At 43.5% G+C, this 18,399-nt stretch overlaps 1 protein-coding gene across 2 annotated transcripts; it reads left to right on the top strand.

Moving 5' to 3' along the window:
• The first annotated feature begins 1,341 nt into the window (after window positions 1-1,341).
• On the top strand, window positions 1,342-17,914 carry SLC35A1 (solute carrier family 35 member A1). Of its 2 annotated transcripts, none has more exons than XM_082048539.1 (8): window positions 1,342-1,489; window positions 4,868-5,045; window positions 10,529-10,688; window positions 11,069-11,221; window positions 12,037-12,103; window positions 15,345-15,521; window positions 15,922-16,056; window positions 17,367-17,914. In XM_082048539.1, the coding sequence occupies exons 1-8, from the start codon at window positions 1,474-1,476 to the stop codon at window positions 17,495-17,497; spliced, it is 1,017 nt and encodes a 338-aa protein (XP_081904665.1). In that variant the 5' UTR covers window positions 1,342-1,473; the 3' UTR covers window positions 17,498-17,914. The 2 variants fall into 2 exon arrangements, with proteins under 2 accessions (XP_081904665.1, XP_081904666.1); XM_082048540.1 differs by lacking the exon at window positions 1,342-1,489 and adding an exon at window positions 5,111-5,237 and having other exon boundaries at window positions 4,918-5,045.
• The last annotated feature ends 485 nt before the right edge of the window (window positions 17,915-18,399 follow it).

The following is an 18,399-nucleotide window of genomic DNA, read 5'->3' as shown; positions in this document are numbered from 1 at the left end:
TGAAATACTTGTTGCTGTCATCTCCAGGTATTTTTATCATCATTTCCTTTGAACCTTTTATATTAAAGTTCTTACTTTGACCAACAAAGTGGTATTTTAAGAATACAGAAATACATCTATTTAAAAGAAAACTGATAAGTGAAAATCTGTTTTGTTGCACTTACCCTTTTCCATTTGGAGAAGCTACTGTAGTATTGTAAAACACTAGGGAATGCAAGTGTAATCATCTTGGTTTTGGCACGGCAGAAATATGAGGGTACGTACTACTGCAATGAGAAATACGTGTGTGGGAGCCCTGGGGGTTTACTACCAATAAAATATTTCAGAAAAAAAAAAAAAAAAGGCTAATTTTCAAAATGGTTTTAGACATTCAAGATCCTCCTGGACACAACCCTGCGTGATGTGCTCAGGGTGAACCTGCTTTAGCAGGTGTGTTGGACTAGACATCTTCAGAGGTCCCTTCCAACCCCAGCCATTCTGTGATTCTGTGAAAGGGGAGACAACGTTCAGTTGATGCCCATTTGAACCTGAGTTTTTAAGTGGGTGACCCCTTTTTCCTCAAAGAATCACAGAATCGACTGGGTTGGAAAAGACCTCAGAGATCATCAAGTCCAACCCTTGGTCCAGCTTCGGTCCATTTACTAGATCATGGCACTAAGTGCCATGTCCAATCTCAGTTTAAAAACCTCCAGGGACAGTGAGTCCAACACCTCCCTGGGCAGGCCATTCCAATGCCTGACCACTCTCTCTGTAAAGAATTTCTTTCTAATATCAAGCCTAAATTTCCCCTGGCAGAGTTGGAGCCCCTGCCCCCTTGTCCTATTGCTGACTGCCTGGGAGAAGAGCCAGGGCTCGGTGACAAAACACAACGCTGGCGGTTACCAGGCTTTAGGGTTATTTAGAGGGCAGCTCGTCACAGCGCACTGGCGCCCTTTGAATTTGTAGCGGGTTTGGGGTCTTTTTCCTTAATTTTGTTGTTCAGGGAGCACAAGACGGGTACATAGCCAGCGGGAGATGCGCAGATTGCAGCATGTTTGACTTGAATTCCTTGAACTTCACTCGATAATTTACATGCATCGATACGCTAATTAGAGTCAGTCGGTGGTTTTAGGCCTGGTTAAAACACCGCTCCCTTCCCAGACCCCGAGCACCCCGTCTCCAAGCACTGCTCACAGGCGGGCCCGAGGTGGGGGTGACGGATCCTTCAGGGCCGCTCTGAGGAACCAACTAGCCGGACAGAGCTTACGAAGAGAGATAAACACCCAGGTACAAGTGTATTTATTCAGTAAGGATGCGCCTCCCGGGAGGGGGCGAGAGAGACTGTCTAGGCGAGACGGACCTCCGACTCTATGGTGAAACGCAGTGAGGCGGGCGCTCTAGGCGGCCGCGCCACTCTCTATGGTGTGATGGGCGGAGCGGCGGGGCACGGCGGGCGGCTCCGGCCCGGCGGTCCTGGCGCCTTCAGCCGGCACGATGTCGCCTTCGAAAGGTGAGGGCGGCGGCGCGGGTCGGTGAGAGGCACCGCGGCTCCCGGAGGGAGCTACGGCCAGGCAAGGGGGCCGGTTCCGCCCCCCACAAAGACGAAGCGGACCGGCGGCTCTCTCCTGTTTCCCCCGCCCTGGAGGAAATGGAACTGTCTTCCCCGCCGGGGGCTGCGGTGCTGAGCGCTACCACCGCGGGCGCGGGGGGAAGGAGCTGTGAGGGGGCGCGGGGCCGATCCGGGGAGGGGCTCTCCGCCCCGCCTTCCCGCCCCCCCCGCTGCGCTCCCTCTCCGTGTGCCCGGCCTGGCCGGGGCTGCGAGGCCGGGCGGCGGCACTGCCGCTTCTCTGGCGTGTGGGGGGCGCCGGGTGCTCCCGGGCCGGGGCTCGCCGGGCACCGGTGGCTCCCCCGCCTTTAGGGCCAGCCGCGGCCGCCTGAGGAGCGGCGGCGCCGGTTCGTGCTCCGGGGGCGTTTGGACGCGGCGCAACGTTCTGGGGGCTCAGCCCGAGGCTGTGAGGCCCAGCTGGTCAGCGCACACGGGCACCCACCCTGCGGGTGTCCCTAAAATCGCCGCCGGCCCCTGGGGTTCAGCTGGAGGGCGAGCAGAGGTGCCGGAGCCACGGCCGTGCCGGAGCCGGGCACTCGGGCGAGCCGGGCGGGTTTAAAGCCTTCGGGAAGGTGACGCCTTGCACAGGGCTGCTCGGCTGTGGGGGACGAGGCCCCCGGAGGAGAAGGGCCCGGAGCCGGGGGTGCGGCAGCGGGCGAGGCTGCGCTGAGGTGCCCGCTGGGCTCGGCAGGCGCTGGGCTTGGCCTTGGGCCGCTGCAGAGAAGAGCCCTGGCAGGGTGGTCAGATGAGCTGTGGAGATGTGTGGGAGGCTCTGCGTTTATATCCCGAGGCTTTGGGCCTGTCTGGTCCCTTTTGCTGGAATCGGTTCATTTGAGAGGATATGCTGAAGCCAGTGAGAGAAACTCTGGGAGAGAAACAAACAACAGCTGCTTTCAGCTCAGATTTTTTTTTTTTTTAAAGCTGGTATAAGTTCAGGCTTAGCAGCAGAAGCTATGGGTGCTCGAGCTACACTTTCCTTCTGCCCCCAGTGCTGCACTGGTACTGGGGCAGACATGTGAGCCAGACTGGAGAAGTATTCTGGCTGAAAACTTAACTACAGATTGCTTTTAACATATCACTAGGACGATCTAGTACAGTTACTACATTCATTATCATGTTCTGCTGCATTTGATTTACTCAAGTTTGCAAACTGTTGCCAAATTGAGGCTGCTTTTTTTTTTTTTTTTAAGACTAGTTAATATAGGCAAGTGTTAAATGTAGTTTTAGCTCATAGAATCATAGAATGTCCTGAGTTGGAAGGGACCCACAAGGATCGTGGAGTGCAACTCTTGTCCTGGCGTATGACAACCTCACAGTTCACACCATGTGTCTGAGGACGTTGTCCAGTCTCTTGAACACTGTCAGGCTTGGGGCTGTGACACCTCCCTGGGGAGCCTGTTCCAGTGCTCCACCACCCTCTGGGTGAAGAACCTTTTCCTCATGTCCAACCTAAACCTCTCCTGGCACATCTTCCTGCCACTCCCTTGGGTTCTGTCATTGGTCACTAAAGAGAAGAGTTCAGTGCCTGCCCCTCCTCTTCCCCTTGTGAGGAAGCTGTAGACCACGATGAGGTCTCCCCTCAGTCTCATCTTCAGTAGCACATAGGCTTAACATCTTAATGTGTAAAAGCACATTGTTAATGACATGTTACTGCTGACAGAAACCATAGTAGAAAATACATTTTTTTGTGAAACTGGACTGGGTTAATTTTATTTCCTGGCGGTTATGCCCTTGGATTCCCACTGCCTTCCTCTCCCCCCACCCTGCCCTCAGTCCAAACTTAATTTAAAAATGGATTAAGTTTGTAAGTCTCTTTTAAGCATTGTTAGTCCAAAAAATAATTGGCTCTACCTTTTAAAAGTGGTTACTGACGTGGGTAAGATTTTTATCTGTAAGGAAATAGCTAATTTAAGTGATTGCAGCAGCAGGAGGTATTAACCGTACCTTGCAGAAATATTATGCAATAGAAGACATCACTGTCTTGAAAGAAAAACGAACCAAAACATTGATTGCACTGGGTTCAGCAATTCATTCCCATATTGAATGAACAAAGTTATTACAAATCTGCCTGGAGCTTATCTGTTAGCTCATAACCTAATCAGCAGAGGAACATAAACTTCTACCAATTAAACTACATTTATTTAGGATATTCAGAACACGACAGATAATGTCCCAGAAGGTGCTGCTGAATGGCCAACATCCGCCCGTCAGGTGCCATACATAACAAAGAAAAATTTGCCAGTTTGAGATGTGGTTTTGTGGACACCACACGTTTGCTAATGTCACATGTTGTAGGTCAGGTGTTTGTGTAGAAAAGCCCCGCTTGGAGCCCCGTGCTGTTCTCTTCACCGGTACGGATGCAGTTTTGGCCATTCTCTGAGGTGGGAATGAACTGGCGTGGCTTGGCCATGTCAACCTGATGGAACTCTGAGACCTTTGTCCGCTTGATGGAACTCTGGGGCCTTAGAGTAAGGTGGCTGTATGAAAAACTGCCTTTCGCCAGTGGACCTGCAACAGGCTGACTCCCAAATCAGGCAGGATCCGGCTTGGTCCAGGGCAAAACTGCTACAAGAATTGCTGTTGTTGTAGAAGGCCAGGAGCAGGGAAGATAAAGGCAGTAACACAGATGAGACATAATCCCCGTGTGGTTTGATTTACGTGAATAACTGCAACCTTAGTGTTTTCTAAAATAAATAATTTTTCAAGAAAGCCCTTTGTGTGAAGCCCCATCGCTGTTCTGAGCAAAACGCTTTTCTCTTACTAACTTAGGTAGAATATAAGGCTGAAGGAAATATTGTCTTATTTGTTAAGATTTGTTAGATTGATCCTGTTCTTTGCTGATAGAGAACTTTTCCTCTCTCTCTCTGGTTTTACTAGTGTGCCAACACTCTCTGTGTCGGACCTCAGTATACTATGTGGAGGGGATGGGCTTCTGTTTCAGAGCAAGCACTTACTGTCAGCTGAAGAGCAGGAAAGCACAGAAAGACTTTTTGATTCATGTTAGTAAATATTAGTCTATGATTATATTTTCTAGAATGAAGGATGGTTATGAGGGAAAGAGGACATCTTATTTGCAAATACTCGGATTTCCTATACAAGCTTATTTGAGAAGTGACTTGAAAATTTAATTTGCATGTTTTATAGGAGGTGTTTCACAACACTGTAATTATTGTGTCCTGCCAGGGTAGTATTTGATACAGTCCTCCAGCTGGAGAACATGCTGTTTCAGTTACTAAATTAAAACGAAGGGCATGCTGAGTCATCATCTTTGTTTTCTTTCAGAAAATGTCAGCTTACTCTTCAAGTTATACTGCCTGACAGTGATGACCCTGGTTGCTGCCACGTACACAGTCGCGTTGCGGTACACAAGGACGGTGGAGACAGAACTGTACTTCTCAACGACGGCTGTGTGCATCACTGAAGTTATCAAGCTGTTCTTGAGTGTGGGCATCTTGGCTAAGTAAGTATGGGAATGCTAATGAGTATTTTGAAAATGAATCCTGACTTCTAACCTCAGATTCTCAGATACTGAAGTACAGATACAGGTGAGAACGTGGCTGGAGAGTCATGCTGTGGAAGAGTAATTTTAGAGCTGGTGAGTCCTGTGAGTCCTCCTCAACTGAAACTGCTTTGAGAACACCACAATGTTCAGGTGTGTCCTTTCTGCATATTTTCTGGTTTTGTATGCTTTGGCATAGGTTCAAAATGTCAGCACGGGTTATCTGCGATGTTTTGGGTCTTTAAAATGTTGGGGTAGATGAAAGCTGGACTGCCAGCTGTTGTCTACTGAGTTATGTAAAATTGTAATGTTCCTACTCATGAATTTTCCCAGACAATGTTACAGACATTTTGGTGCCTCTGTTAACTTGGGGAATCAAAGCTGAAAGGCTGGTCAAAAAATATTAAGAATTTCTGTAATCCCAGACTGTTGCTAAGAACTAGAACTTTAGTCCACATGTGAGCATCTGAAGTAGGAAAGCCATCAGTCTGCTTTCTTTCCTCTCAGCTTCCCTGTCCTGCATCCTTTCTTGGAAGAATCTTTGTACTCCAGACTTTTCCAAATCCCAGTTCTTGCTGTTCTGGTAGAATTTGTTCTTTCAGGGTCTCTGCTTATCTCTTTGTGGCTTTTGGTACATCAGAAGGCTGGCCGTTTCATGCTAGAGCATCATGAAGTCACATGGTGTACTTCAGATTTTGATCAGATCTTTTCTACTTAACATCAAAACGGTATTTTATTTGCTTTAGAAATGAGACAATATTCGAATTTGGTAAGACAACTGTGACAAACGGCCTTTCATTTAACCTTTCATTAAAATGTAATGTGTTAGAAAAGGCAAGTGTGACCGGCGGCAAATTTATGCACCCGGGGCTTCTCTCTCTGCCAGCACAAAATGTTGGCAGAAGCATCTGTGCTGGCGAGTGGCTGTGGTGTGGTTGTGACCGCACTGTGGCCAGCGGGGATCCTGACCCATGTGCTGTCTGGAGGCTGCAGCAGCCCATGGTTCTCCGTAGTGAGGGACCTGTGGGTGGCCCCACCTGGGTGTGGAACTTCTCAAATCTGTTCCTGTGCACTTGGGACCTGAGCTGTTTATAGCATACCAGAGAGGCCTGGTTCAGCAGGGCAAGCAATCTGTGTTTCATTAAGGTTCAGAAATACTGTGTTCATCAAATGTACAAATGGTCTTTTTTGCTTGAAATAATTAAAAAGACAATTACTTTTAACTGGGATATCTGTTATGCTTTTAGAACAGCCCTGCACAGCCAGGAACCCATGTGGCCCATTGTCTTCCCTTTTACAGGAGTCAGCAGGGGATGCCTGGAGCAATAGGGTGAGCACAAGCAGAAGCATGCGGATTTCCCAGCCTGGAGACTGGTGCTCACTGTGGCTGTAGCCCCTGACAGTCTTGTCCTTGCCGGGATTATCCAGTTTCTTTTTGAACTGTTAGTCCCTATTGTACCTGTGAAATGACTTCTGCAGTATAATTACATGGTATATGAGAAAGTACTTTTTAGTAAACACTTCATCTAGCAGTTTCACTGGATTCTGTCTCCTTGTGCTGGCAGACATCATGAACAATCTTTTCCCCTTCACTTTTATTTTCATATCTCTATAGATTTGTATTGTGCTTTCATCACTCATTTATTTTCTAAGCTGGGAGTCCTTGACTCATTTTTCTGTGGTCGTCCTTGTACCCATCTCCACAGCATTTCCAGGATTGTTAGATCCCTTTTGAAACAGGATCCACTGCTGTATGCAGCATTCAGGGTGTGACCGTGCAGTGGCATTAGGCAGAGGGGTGAAGGTGCTTTCTGTCTTGGTCTTGGTTCCTTTCCTAAGGTTTCCTAATGTTCTGCTCATTTCTCTGAACACAACTGAGCCTTGAGCTGGGTCTTTCAGCTGCTTGCATCTTTTCCAAAATGCCCATAACTGGTTTAGAGGTGGTCGTGGTGTTTTGTTGTTGTCATTTCCTATGATTCAACCTCATTTATTGACAGCTGAGTTTTACTTGCTGATTAAAATGGGATGAATCTGACTTGCTGAGCTTTTTGATGGTTACAATATCTATTCTGATCTGGTCAGCTAGTGGGGTTTTTTCCTCCCTAGTTGAGAGATGAGGACCAACAAACACTATTCATCAGGCCGTGCTCACCTCCTCTTGGTAGGGTGTCTTGCTTGTGGATCTGGACGCCTTCTTTTGCTGTCCAGATAACTGAGCTATTTCTCAGGTGGCAAAAGATCCGGTGAATTCTACTCAGTGTAGTGAGAGACTCTTCAGCAACTATTGAAAGTTTTCAGTATCACATATAATTGAGTATAATCAGCAAAATTTGCCAGTTTTCTAGTGATCTTCCATTTTAGATCACTTACAAATATGCCAAACAACATAAATTACAGCATAGTTTCTGGCAGAATCTCCTTGACAACTTCCTCTGGTTTTAAAGTCCTATTTGTCTCATCTAAGGCAAGGTGAATTGGTAGCTTAATAACCAGTTAAAAGATAGAATACAGTCTGGTTTTTTTTCCGTACAGCAAGATATTTTTGAGTGCCTGTTTGAAACAGCCAGTGTTGGTTCCTGCAATGTACAGGATACTGGAGTATGGCTCGTGTTGTTCCGGCTGCAGGATTTGTTTTCTTACACGTTATTACTCTGTGCCTTTGCTGCGTTTACTTTTGAGTTGTCTCCCAGAAGGCACATTGAATGGATGAATGCCAAAAGATTGTCTTTCAAGAGGGAAGTTTATGATAGTTTAAGCTATGTTAATTATATACTCAACAGAACTCTCAACTTCTTATATTTATTTAAAGTCTATTTGACCATCTGGTAATTACGTTGTCTACATTCTTAGGTGGTACATAATTTCCTAACAATGGATGAAGAAAAGTAAAGCTGATTTGCAAACTCTGGTTTTAACTTTAGGTTTTCTAACAAATGCAATGTTTCTGTTGCAGAACTGATTGTCATTAGCATCTGTCACCTATTGAGACCTATGAAGAAAACAGAATATGTTTTTAAAGTCAAATCTAGATCAACATCAAGAATGCTGAATTCAGGCTAGAGCAGTTTTTATTTTCTTATTTGATTATGCGGTGTACATCTTTGGGCACCTTATTTTGCATTATCAGCTTTACACAGAGGCTTGTTTTAAATTATTTTTTGTGTAGATTTAAATCTGTCTTCACATGATCTTTGTACTGTAGCCAACTTAGAGATTCTTGGTAAGTGCGTGCTTCAGAAAGCACACCTGCTGCAAAGATGAACTGTTAGATATTTAATCTTCTTGTTCTCAAAAACTAAAGTGGAGATGGTGCTTACTGGACATCTGTCATTCTTCATTGCTGAAATTTCGTGCTAGAAGTCAAAGTAGACAGAAACTACAATTACTGCTGTGATATGACTTTAAATGTGTGATCAGCTATTAATAATTCAATGAGCATGGTCTGGAACAGAAGCAGGTATAGCTTAAATACTATTTGCTTGTTTGACAGCCCACCTTAGTATTGATAAATAGAAGCAGCCAGTACTGTGTGGTGTATTTTTACTTATTCTCACGGAGTAGAACTGTATTACATTTTATTTGCAGACGTTGGATAGTCATTAGTCCAGCCTTAGTCCAGCTTTACTTGGGTATTACCAGGAGCTCTATGATTTCTTGTACATCTTATCTCCCAATGCTGGGCAATACAATAAATACATTGTGGAATAAGTAAACGAACAGTTTTTCCTGTAATGTCAATGACTCATAACATTTTACGCAGTTCTGTGTCTCGTGTCATTAACCACGGTGAGCTGTAACATGAAATCTTCCCCTTCATCGTATTGCAAACTATACTTTAAGTGCTACATGTCTATAGATTTTAATGTCAATGGTTGTTCCTTGTGGCAAAAGACACCTGTGTGACGTGCTCAGGGTCACCGGGTCTGTCCCAAGCAGAGAATCCCCTGAAGTTAGGAAAGCACTTCACATGTGACCTCACTTGCACAGCAAGAGTGTGGGAAACCAGGCTCACCTCTGTTTGGTAACTGTTCTGCTCCAATACTGGTTTTTCGTGTTTGCTCTTTGTTATGGGAAAATGACAAAAAGAATCCCTTGCAGCTGCCTGTGTAAAGACAGCTCTCACCACAAAAGGAGGAGAAAAGCAGGTATATCTTGGTGCCAAGCAAGGAGGAAGGGAAGGGAGGAGAGAAACTTGGATAGAAGGATCATGAGATGGTAGAGTCCATAAATTTCGGAGAGGTAGAGTCTAAGAATCTGGAGCACAGAGTCAGGGGTTGATCTGGAATGGAGAATATGCAGGAACAAGGTGTTTAATGAAGGAGCCTGGGGCATAGAGAGATTGTTCATTTTGCATAACGAGAGTTTGGGGCAGGTAGATTTCCTTTTAATAAGTATTGATACACTTGTAAACAAGAAGTTGGGACCTGAGTGAAATGTGGGGAATTGGGCTCCTGGGGCACTGAGGTGGAGGTGAGCCATTCCTTCCTATGTGTGTGTGAGGGAAGCAAAAGGAGTTTTCAACTCAAGAGCAATACAGGATGCAAGTAGAGAGGCCTGTGGGAGCAGGCAGGAGTGATTTTGGATGTTGGTATTTGTCGGTGGCTAAGAAGGAGAAGAATGGAAGAGAGCGAACATGGGACTGGAGGATTGCTGGGAAGGGAACTGGAGGACTTTAGCAGCAGTGACAAGCGAGAAATATCAGGTTGATGTACGAATGGTAAGGGAGAGCTAGCAATGCAGAGGTCAGCTGTGATAAGCTGAGGAGCAAACCGCAAATGGGCATGGCAACAAGAAGCAGCATGTTCCTCCCCGTTGCCTGCTCTTGCACACACTGTAATTATGTGAAGGAGATGTGTGAAGGTGCAAGGCAACAGGGAGCCACCACACGTCCTGTCACACTTCTTCACATGTCTGCTGGTGCTGGCCCAGCATCTCCTGCAGCACAGGAGAGAAGAGGAGCCCAGGGGTGGCTGAGGAATGAGAAGTGTTTACAGCTCAGTAGTGCACAAGGATATAATTTTTTGTAATGTACTGTGAGTCCCAGTTTAAAGGGGGTCTGGAAAATCACGGGCATTTGACATCACACACAAATATTAGTAGCAAAAAGAAAAAAAAGGCAGGGGAACATGACAACAGCCTTCTGTTCCATTGCCTATATACTTAGCAACTTATTCCACTGGTTACAGTGTTCATGGTTCTTGTTTAATTTATTGCACATTAATGCATCTAACCTAATTCCAAAATGTCGTCTTCACCTTCAGGGGCTGAACTTGTTGATAAACCTCACTGTTTTTTCCGAGTTAATTTTTCTTTAATGAGCAGAAGGTACAACTAATTGTTGAGAACAAATTTTCAGCCGTCCCAAAGGATTCATTGATTTGATTTGTGTTTTCAAATACCAGTTTAAGAGAGCACTTAGTTATATTAATATTTTTATTTTGCAGAGAAACTGGAAGTCTGGCAAGATTAATAACATCTTTAAAAGAAAATGTATTTGGAAGTCCTACAGAATTGCTAAAATTAAGTGTTCCATCCTTGGTGTATGCTCTCCAAAACAATATGGCATTTGTGGCTCTTAGCAACTTGGATGCAGCGGTTTACCAGGTAATAGTGTTTTTGTCAGTAACTCATCTGTGGATACATTTCTCTGTACTGTTCCATGCGTCATGTGTACCAGGGTGTCTGTCTGCCTAGCACAGGGTACTCTCTTCAGCTTTAGTGTTGTAACTAAGCATTGCTTGGCTTTTATTGAGTGTGCGCTCTGTTGGAGAGCTCTGGTTTTCTGAGCTAACCCACTCACTGCTGGCATCACTTCAAATTCACATTGTTGCAGTTGGCAATGGTACGAAACCCCAAGGATCTGTAGGAAATCAATGAATATAGAGTTTAATTTGTCACTCTGTGGTTGAGTTTTCTATTTTATTTTCATGGGTTTGGAGGAGTTTATAAAACCGCATCCTCTGTGGTGTTCCCGTCTTCTTTAGGTGACATACCAGCTGAAGATCCCTTGTACAGCTTTATGTACAGTCCTAATGCTAAACCGTACCCTCAGTAAGCTGCAGTGGTTCTCTGTCTTCATGCTGTGCGGTGGCGTTACCCTTGTTCAGTGGAAGCCCGCTCAGGCTACGAAAGTACAGGTGAGAGTTTACATTTTGTCACTTCATGATGAAGAATAAACTTCATTGCCTTATATTTTGTATTTCACTTCACAGCAGCTGGGGTTAAGGCAAGGTCTCTCACATTCCACACAGCAGTACCTGTTTCCTATGTCCAGCTGCTCCATCTACAGCATAAATGCTTGTTGGATTGTTCACTTTCACATTTCTTGTGTACCAGTTCAGGCAGGCTTGTGGTATTGCTCCAGTCTCACTTTTTGGAAAGGCACCTGATTGCTACAATTAGTATAAATTACCATAGTCATCATAATCGGTGTAATGCACCATCATAGGAGTATCTGAGTAATAGTGTTTCCAGCAGTTGGCCCTGGTATCATTGTAATCATTGGAGCAGAGAACTTGGAATTGAAGCACTTGGCGGAATTAGGAGTGAAACTCTAATGCTTTGTGGGTGTGGGTATGACATTTAAACGCACCCTGCGGAGACACTGACCTAATCCCGCTCCAGGAAGAAACAACTGTCTTCTGTTGCTCAGGTCTTAGTTGCTGATCGGGGGCGTTAGTGGGAAAGGCAGGTCACACAGCTGGGACAACTGGCCACAGCCGAGCAGAGGGTGTCTCTGAGCATTGCAGGGGTTGGTAAGAGCGCACACTGACAGTGAACCCCACACAGCTACGCCGAGCTAATCCAAAGGGCAGCTCTAGCTAAGCAAGTACATCTTACACTGTAATCAAATGCTAGTAATTTTGCTGTACTTAATGAAGTAGCTGTGGAATTGATTACTGTAAATTACTGAAGTGTTGCGTCCTTTTTAAAATACTGGTTGATGTTGCAGGTGGAGCAGAATCCATGGCTAGGGTTTGGAGCGATTGCTGTTGCTGTATTATGTTCAGGATTTGCAGGTATAGTATTATTTCTGTATGCAGGTCACATGAAAATAATTGGAGAACTCATGATGTTTAAAACAGAACTTTCTATGTTACTTGTCTTCCTTGGTTAGAAGATAAAAATGTACTTTAGCCCCTCTGCCCATAATTACCTTCTGCTTGCAGTAATTATGACAGATTCATGACACAACTACTCCAGATGTCAAGCACATACTGTTGGTTTTATATGATGCAGCTTAGAAGGCTGGTTTGCAAGTGGAAGCATCTCTTTCAGATGCATAGAATAATACTGTGGGGAACACCCATAATTACTCACTGAGTACAATTAGTTAATGTACATCTACTTTTATGAAGTTGGCTTTACAGTAAATAGCTCCCTTATAGTGGTTATATGTAGTACTTGCATTTTTTTAGCAGAGGAAATGAGCTCCTAGTTCAATTCTTGTGCTAGCTAAGCCCCAAAATACACATTGATGTAGTCCTGTAGGTGAGAAAGCTGAGATGCAGAGGGAGCATAAGCAAGGCAGAGAGAAACATGAGTAGTAGGAAGCCTAGACAAACTCCAGGAAGGAATTTTTTTTAGGTGGTGTTCATTTGGTGTTTCATTATTGGGGTTTGGTTTTGTGGTTTGTTGTGGTTTTTGTGGGTTTTTTGGGGGTTGGTTGGTTTGTTTGTTTTTCAAGCAGCATTATCCCTCAGAGTAGTTTTTCCCTGGCTTCTGCAGAAGGAGACTAGAACTGGAGGACAAGTGAGCTGGTGCTAAGAAATAAGGAAGTACAAATTCCTACGTAATTTGAAATTTGGCTTGGGGGGGGAAGGGGTATGTTTCCCTGGCTCTAAACTGGATTCTTCCCCCTCCCTCTGTAAGGAAACAAGGTATTATACTATCACACACCTCTAGAGCCATACAGTCCTGCAAGAACAATCTTGTGCTGTGCATACATGCTTGTTACTCTTGGAAAACATTCTGGCTGGCAGGGGGGAGAAGGAGGAGGATGTAATTTTTGTTCGGTGTCTTTTCAGTGAAGTGGGTGCTTTGAAGCAGAAATACTATTACAAATAAGACTGTAGAGCTCAGTCAGCTTTTTCTGGAAGGTTATAAATTTACTTATTTCAGTAGATGCTTCCAAGCCATGAGACCAAATACAGCATTCACAGTAGAAGCCTTCAGAGTCTCCTAAAGCTCTCTGGCTTTCTCTGATAACGTGGGGAGACAGCTGTGCTTCTAAAGGTCTGCAGATTCAGACCACTGAACAGGCTGATGCGGGCAGCTCTGGAGGATTTAAACACATAGGACTGCAAAAGGATTGCAGCTTGGGTGTTTCCTCACTGACAGCTGTAGCTTTGGGGCAGCTGGGAGGACACAGTATTTAATCTGTGGAGCTCCTTGTGCCCTTGGGGCTTTACATGTTGAAAATATAAATCCCATTCAAACTCCTTTCCTCTTCTTCTTTTCCCCACCCACATCAAGGGGTTATTTTGGCATCAAACCTTCAGTTTCTGGACTTACTGTTAAATGTTCTCTTTTATTCCAACAAAATAAAAAAATTATGTGGTTTTGTCCCTTGGACTTAGAAAAAAGTTTTTTGCTTTAAAGTGCTGATCATGTGATAATTTCCAAGTATCAAGGGGCTCAACAATGCTTATAAAGGCGTTGAACAAATATACAATGGCACATTTTTTGTGACTTGAAACAATACTGAAGAGTAATTTCTCCTAAGTAGCACCCTTTCTTCCTTTCATCCTGCGTAGTGGAGTGATTTTTATGCATTTTCAGGAATCTGAATGCGTAATGTCATTGCCTTACTTGTTTTATAACAAGTTATAAAGTTTACAAGTATGCTTCATGCTCAGGGCAGATTTCTGGTACATTAATTACATGTGGCTGTGCAGGGTGGGTCTTCTCAGCAGGCAGAAAACTTGATTACTGTGGGTTCTTTTAAGCACTGCAGTCATCAACAAGAGTAGTTTTTTGTTGTTGCTGTTTAGACTTTAAAAATGTATATTCATATGAGATAAAAACAGACAAGGAAACATGGCATTATTATTTGAACCCCTGAAAAATAAGTATGCTCTCTAATTTATTCACCACAAATACGCCATATACTGAATGAAATTATAAATCGCATTTTTCATTAATAAAAAAGTAGCAAGACTTTCCTCAGAGCTAACTCTGTGATTTAAGGAGGTAGAGTAGGAGGTGGAGTGTGTGCCTGGGGCTTCTAAGCCACAGGTCTTTACGCTGTCTTTGTCAGTTCCCGTTACTTTTCTTGTATTGTATGGAATATCATGGATTACGTTAATCAACAATACGCATTTAGTCAGTAGTACTCACACCAGAAAGTCATAGAAGCGGCTGAGAAGGTCTGAGTCCTGCAAACTGGTTTGTATTTTGAAACTCAGGGGAAATTCCAGAGATCAGCAGAGTCCTGGTATGGGAGCAATGGTTACAAAGGCAGCTCGTGATGCCCTTGTCAAATGTCGGCCTTTTAGTCTGACATACACCTCCCAAGTAGAATAATGAAATTTGGAGAATTTCAGTAATGCAGAGGATAAAAGTAATGCTCACCAGCGTGGCACTGTGAACGGGAGCTTTAGATTAACGTGAATTCCATTGCCTCAAAACCAATCTGTAGTTTCAGTCAGCAGAAGGCATTGGTTTTGGTTTGCTCTGGCAGTCCCTTGAAGCTGTGGTTTCGGAACGTCACCACCCTGCCAAGTACTCTGCAAGCACCAGGCTTCCGAGGAATTTCAGTCTCAGTACTGAAAGTCCCAGCCCTGTTTTTAATTTTTTAATGCTAAGTATCCCAATAGAGGAAACAAACAAACAAAAAACTTCTACGTCATACTCAAATACATAAATACTGTCCTGGGGATATAATATCAGGTGACAATGTGAAATGCTGTTTTTCTGGTGTAGCATTGTAAAGAAACTCTGCTGGACAGAAGCCTGGCAAATCAAGCAGAAATTAGTAGTTTCACTTGTCAATGAGGTTAATTGTTAAAATAACTGTAAAGAGAAATAGAATAATTTTTGATGTTATGTAGCCAATAAAGTGATCATGTCCTGGAAGATGCAGGTTAGCAGGGTGTACTTTTAAGCCCTTCTGCATTGGGAGCTTCTGTGAAACTTAAGTCTGTAGGACAAGATGATTCCAGTAGTCTTGTCTGGCTTTAAAACACGACAAACCACAAATCATTAAGGATGACACTTCATCTCACTGAAAACCTTTTATTTTCTTTTTTTTTTTTTTAGGAGTTTATTTTGAGAAGGTCTTAAAGAGTTCAGATACTTCCTTGTGGGTGAGGAATATTCAGATGTACTTATCGGGGATTGTGGTGACTTTATTTGGTGTGTACATGTCAGACGGAGCCCAAGTTCTTGAGAAAGGGTTTTTCTATGGCTATACATACTACGTCTGGTTTGTCATCTGTAAGTATCTTGTGGTTTAAGGGTCTTATTACCTTGTTTTGCCTTTGTAACTATGATATAACTGGTTGCATGAAGCTACAAATTCAGTCTGACCCACTGTTCTTTACTGTGTTTTGAGGGTTGTTAAAAGTATCATTATCTTGGAAATTACTGACTTGTTCAATTTAAAATTGTGCTGAAATAGCAGTCTAAATGACTGAGAAGTGAGTAGATCACCTTTAAATGAGTCGTATCTGATGATTAGATGCCATGTAGCCATCCCATTTTGCTGAATGTTACATTAAATCGCCAATTAGGATAACACAGCCCAAACAAGTAGTACACCAGTGGAGTAAAATGCATCATTTCAGGAGTAACCTGCTGTGCCTTCACTAACAGAAACATGTTACCTCCTTTCCAGTTCTCGCCAGCGTAGGTGGCCTCTACACTTCGATCGTCGTGAAGTACACAGATAACATTATGAAAGGCTTTTCTGCAGCAGCAGCCATTGTTCTCTCTACTGTGGCATCAGTCATCCTCTTTGGCCTCCAGATCAGTAAGTGCCTTTTTGCCCTTTGATTTGACCATACCGGGATGCTTCCATCCCGGCCAGCAGGCTGTATGCAGTTGCTATGTGTGCATCATCTTTGCATTTTTCTGGTTTTAACTGTGAGACTCCTGTGTGCTCATGTGTAATTTGTGTTACCTAAGGTGCCTGATGATCCTGTGCTTTCAGAGGTGTTCACGGGTTGCTCTTTCAGAGTCATCCTACAACCTCAAATGGAAAAGTTCTTCCTCATTTAAGCAGCTTTGCAGTTTATATGGCTTTATTCATGAATCACCTTCTGATGCAGTTTGGTGTGTGATAGAGCTGTTTACCTGAGACCTTGATGAGTTATCATTTCTTGTTGGTTTTAGTACAGCCAGTGCCAAATGAATTCCTCAGCTCTTCCTGCAAGGGCTTTGCCACATTCCCATGAAGTTACACCCACTACTGCATTAACTTTTACCTTCCCTATTTGCTGTTGGCAACAACACTAAAGAGTGAGTCAAACCGCAGCTGGGGTCATGACTGATGTGTGGAATATTTTTGAGGGGAAACAGCAGATTTCTTTGGGCTGTTCTTCAGCTCCAAAGGATTTCCTCCCTGGTCAGTTCTGTGTCTAGTACTGTACCCAGTAGCTCCTGCTCAGTACGTTACTGGTTAGTTTGGGGTATTTTTTTACTTTTCTACTGTAATCCAAAGACGGTATGGTGTGATGGGGGAAAAGCTAGCTGTCTGATGTGGCATAAGTGAGATGAAACATAAAGTTTGCTTAAGGAGAAAGTAATCAGTGTTTGGCTGAAAAAGAACATCTGAAGTGGTGAAAAACACTAGTTTAAAAACTCACTTGGGCGGAACATTTTCTTGATAATTAACACAAATCAAATCTGCACTGGTGATCTTTCTGTGAAAGCGTCATTAACAGTGTTTAACCCAGTCTAGGGGAGGAAAGGCAAAGTGTCTTGCCACAGGCTACTTTATCCTGTCCACTGTGTCTTTATCATTAAGTTCATTGTAAAGTCAGCCTGTCAGATGGCATCTGGAGCTACAGGAGATGTCTCACGCTTGCTTTTCTGACCATCACCATGTTCTCGCTCATCTGAGACCAATTGAAATGGTGTGGGGACTGTAAACACTCAAGAGTTCTCAGTGTCAGAGGATAATTCTACATTCTGTGAATTATTAGCAGCTTGTTGTCCTGTTTAGTTTTGAGTAACTTTAATACTGCCGTTCAGATATCATAATTACTTACACAGCTTAGTCTTCCGAAGATTTCTTCTTACATGGAGGCATTTAAATAAGCTATTTTTGTCTGCTTTCAGCTGTTACCTTCTCCCTGGGTGCTCTCCTGGTGTGTGTTTCTATTTACCTTTATGGATTACCTCGACAAGACACCACAAAACTCCAGCCGTCAGAGACTAAGAGCTCAAAAGAGAGACTTGCTACTGTGTGACATTGTCCATAAAAATGGACAGATAAGAGAAAAAATGGACTTCAAAAGAACCTGCATTTTTTAAAAATTAGCCTTAAGCTAGTCATGAAACTGTTTAAGTGGGATAGACTAAAAGTGGAAGTTAGTTCTGTTTTACATGTGAAGTTTCCAGTGGCTGAGGCTGCGTTACGGCCGAAGAGCTGGATGGGTATTTTACTGAAGGTTTTCTTCATTCACGTCGGACAATGAAGAGTCTCATTTAGAAGGAAAGAAGAATGAAGGAACTGAACACTCAATTGTATATAATGTATATAATGGAGGGAAATTGGTTCTTTGTGTATTTGATAAACTGTCTCTTGCCCTTTGAGGACAGAAATGTTCAAAAGCTTCATAAAAATACATTAAAAAGAGCAATTACTGCCAACGTTTTCTCTTAAACTAGTTGGCAATTGCAGATTGATTAATGACAGGAAAAGTTTCTCTTCTAGGTGATGCATACGAGATGAACAGAGTACTTCTCCCATGTTTTTATGTTGAATGAATAGTATTTTTTTCCCTCTGTGCAGTCACTGTGTCCTGACACAGCCCCACTAGGAGTAACCATGCTTCAGGCATCACTTACCTAAAAGTGATTAGAAACAATACTTGCTCTTTGGGTTAAAAAGTCAGAATGAAAGACTGGTGTTTCTCTTAAGTTGCAGACTTTCTTTCACTTTTCAAATGATTTTTTTTATACCTGCTGTAGCTGGTAGACTGATCCTCTATTCTGTTTTCTGTCAAACCCCAGTTTGTATGGATGAAGGTTCATATGTTTTCTTGTGTCTCTGGCTTAGGTACACGAGTCAACTCAAAGCATCAGACTAGAAGATCTGTACACTTTATCTCTAAAACTTTTAATGCGTATTAGGCTTTCCTTTAATTTA

This window comes from Streptopelia decaocto (genome assembly GCF_964273445.1).
Source record: "Streptopelia decaocto genome assembly, chromosome: 3".
Taxonomy (NCBI): Eukaryota; Metazoa; Chordata; class Aves; order Columbiformes; family Columbidae; genus Streptopelia; species Streptopelia decaocto.
Note: the sequence above shows the minus strand (reverse complement) of the source record. Positions and strands in the feature narration are given on the sequence as shown.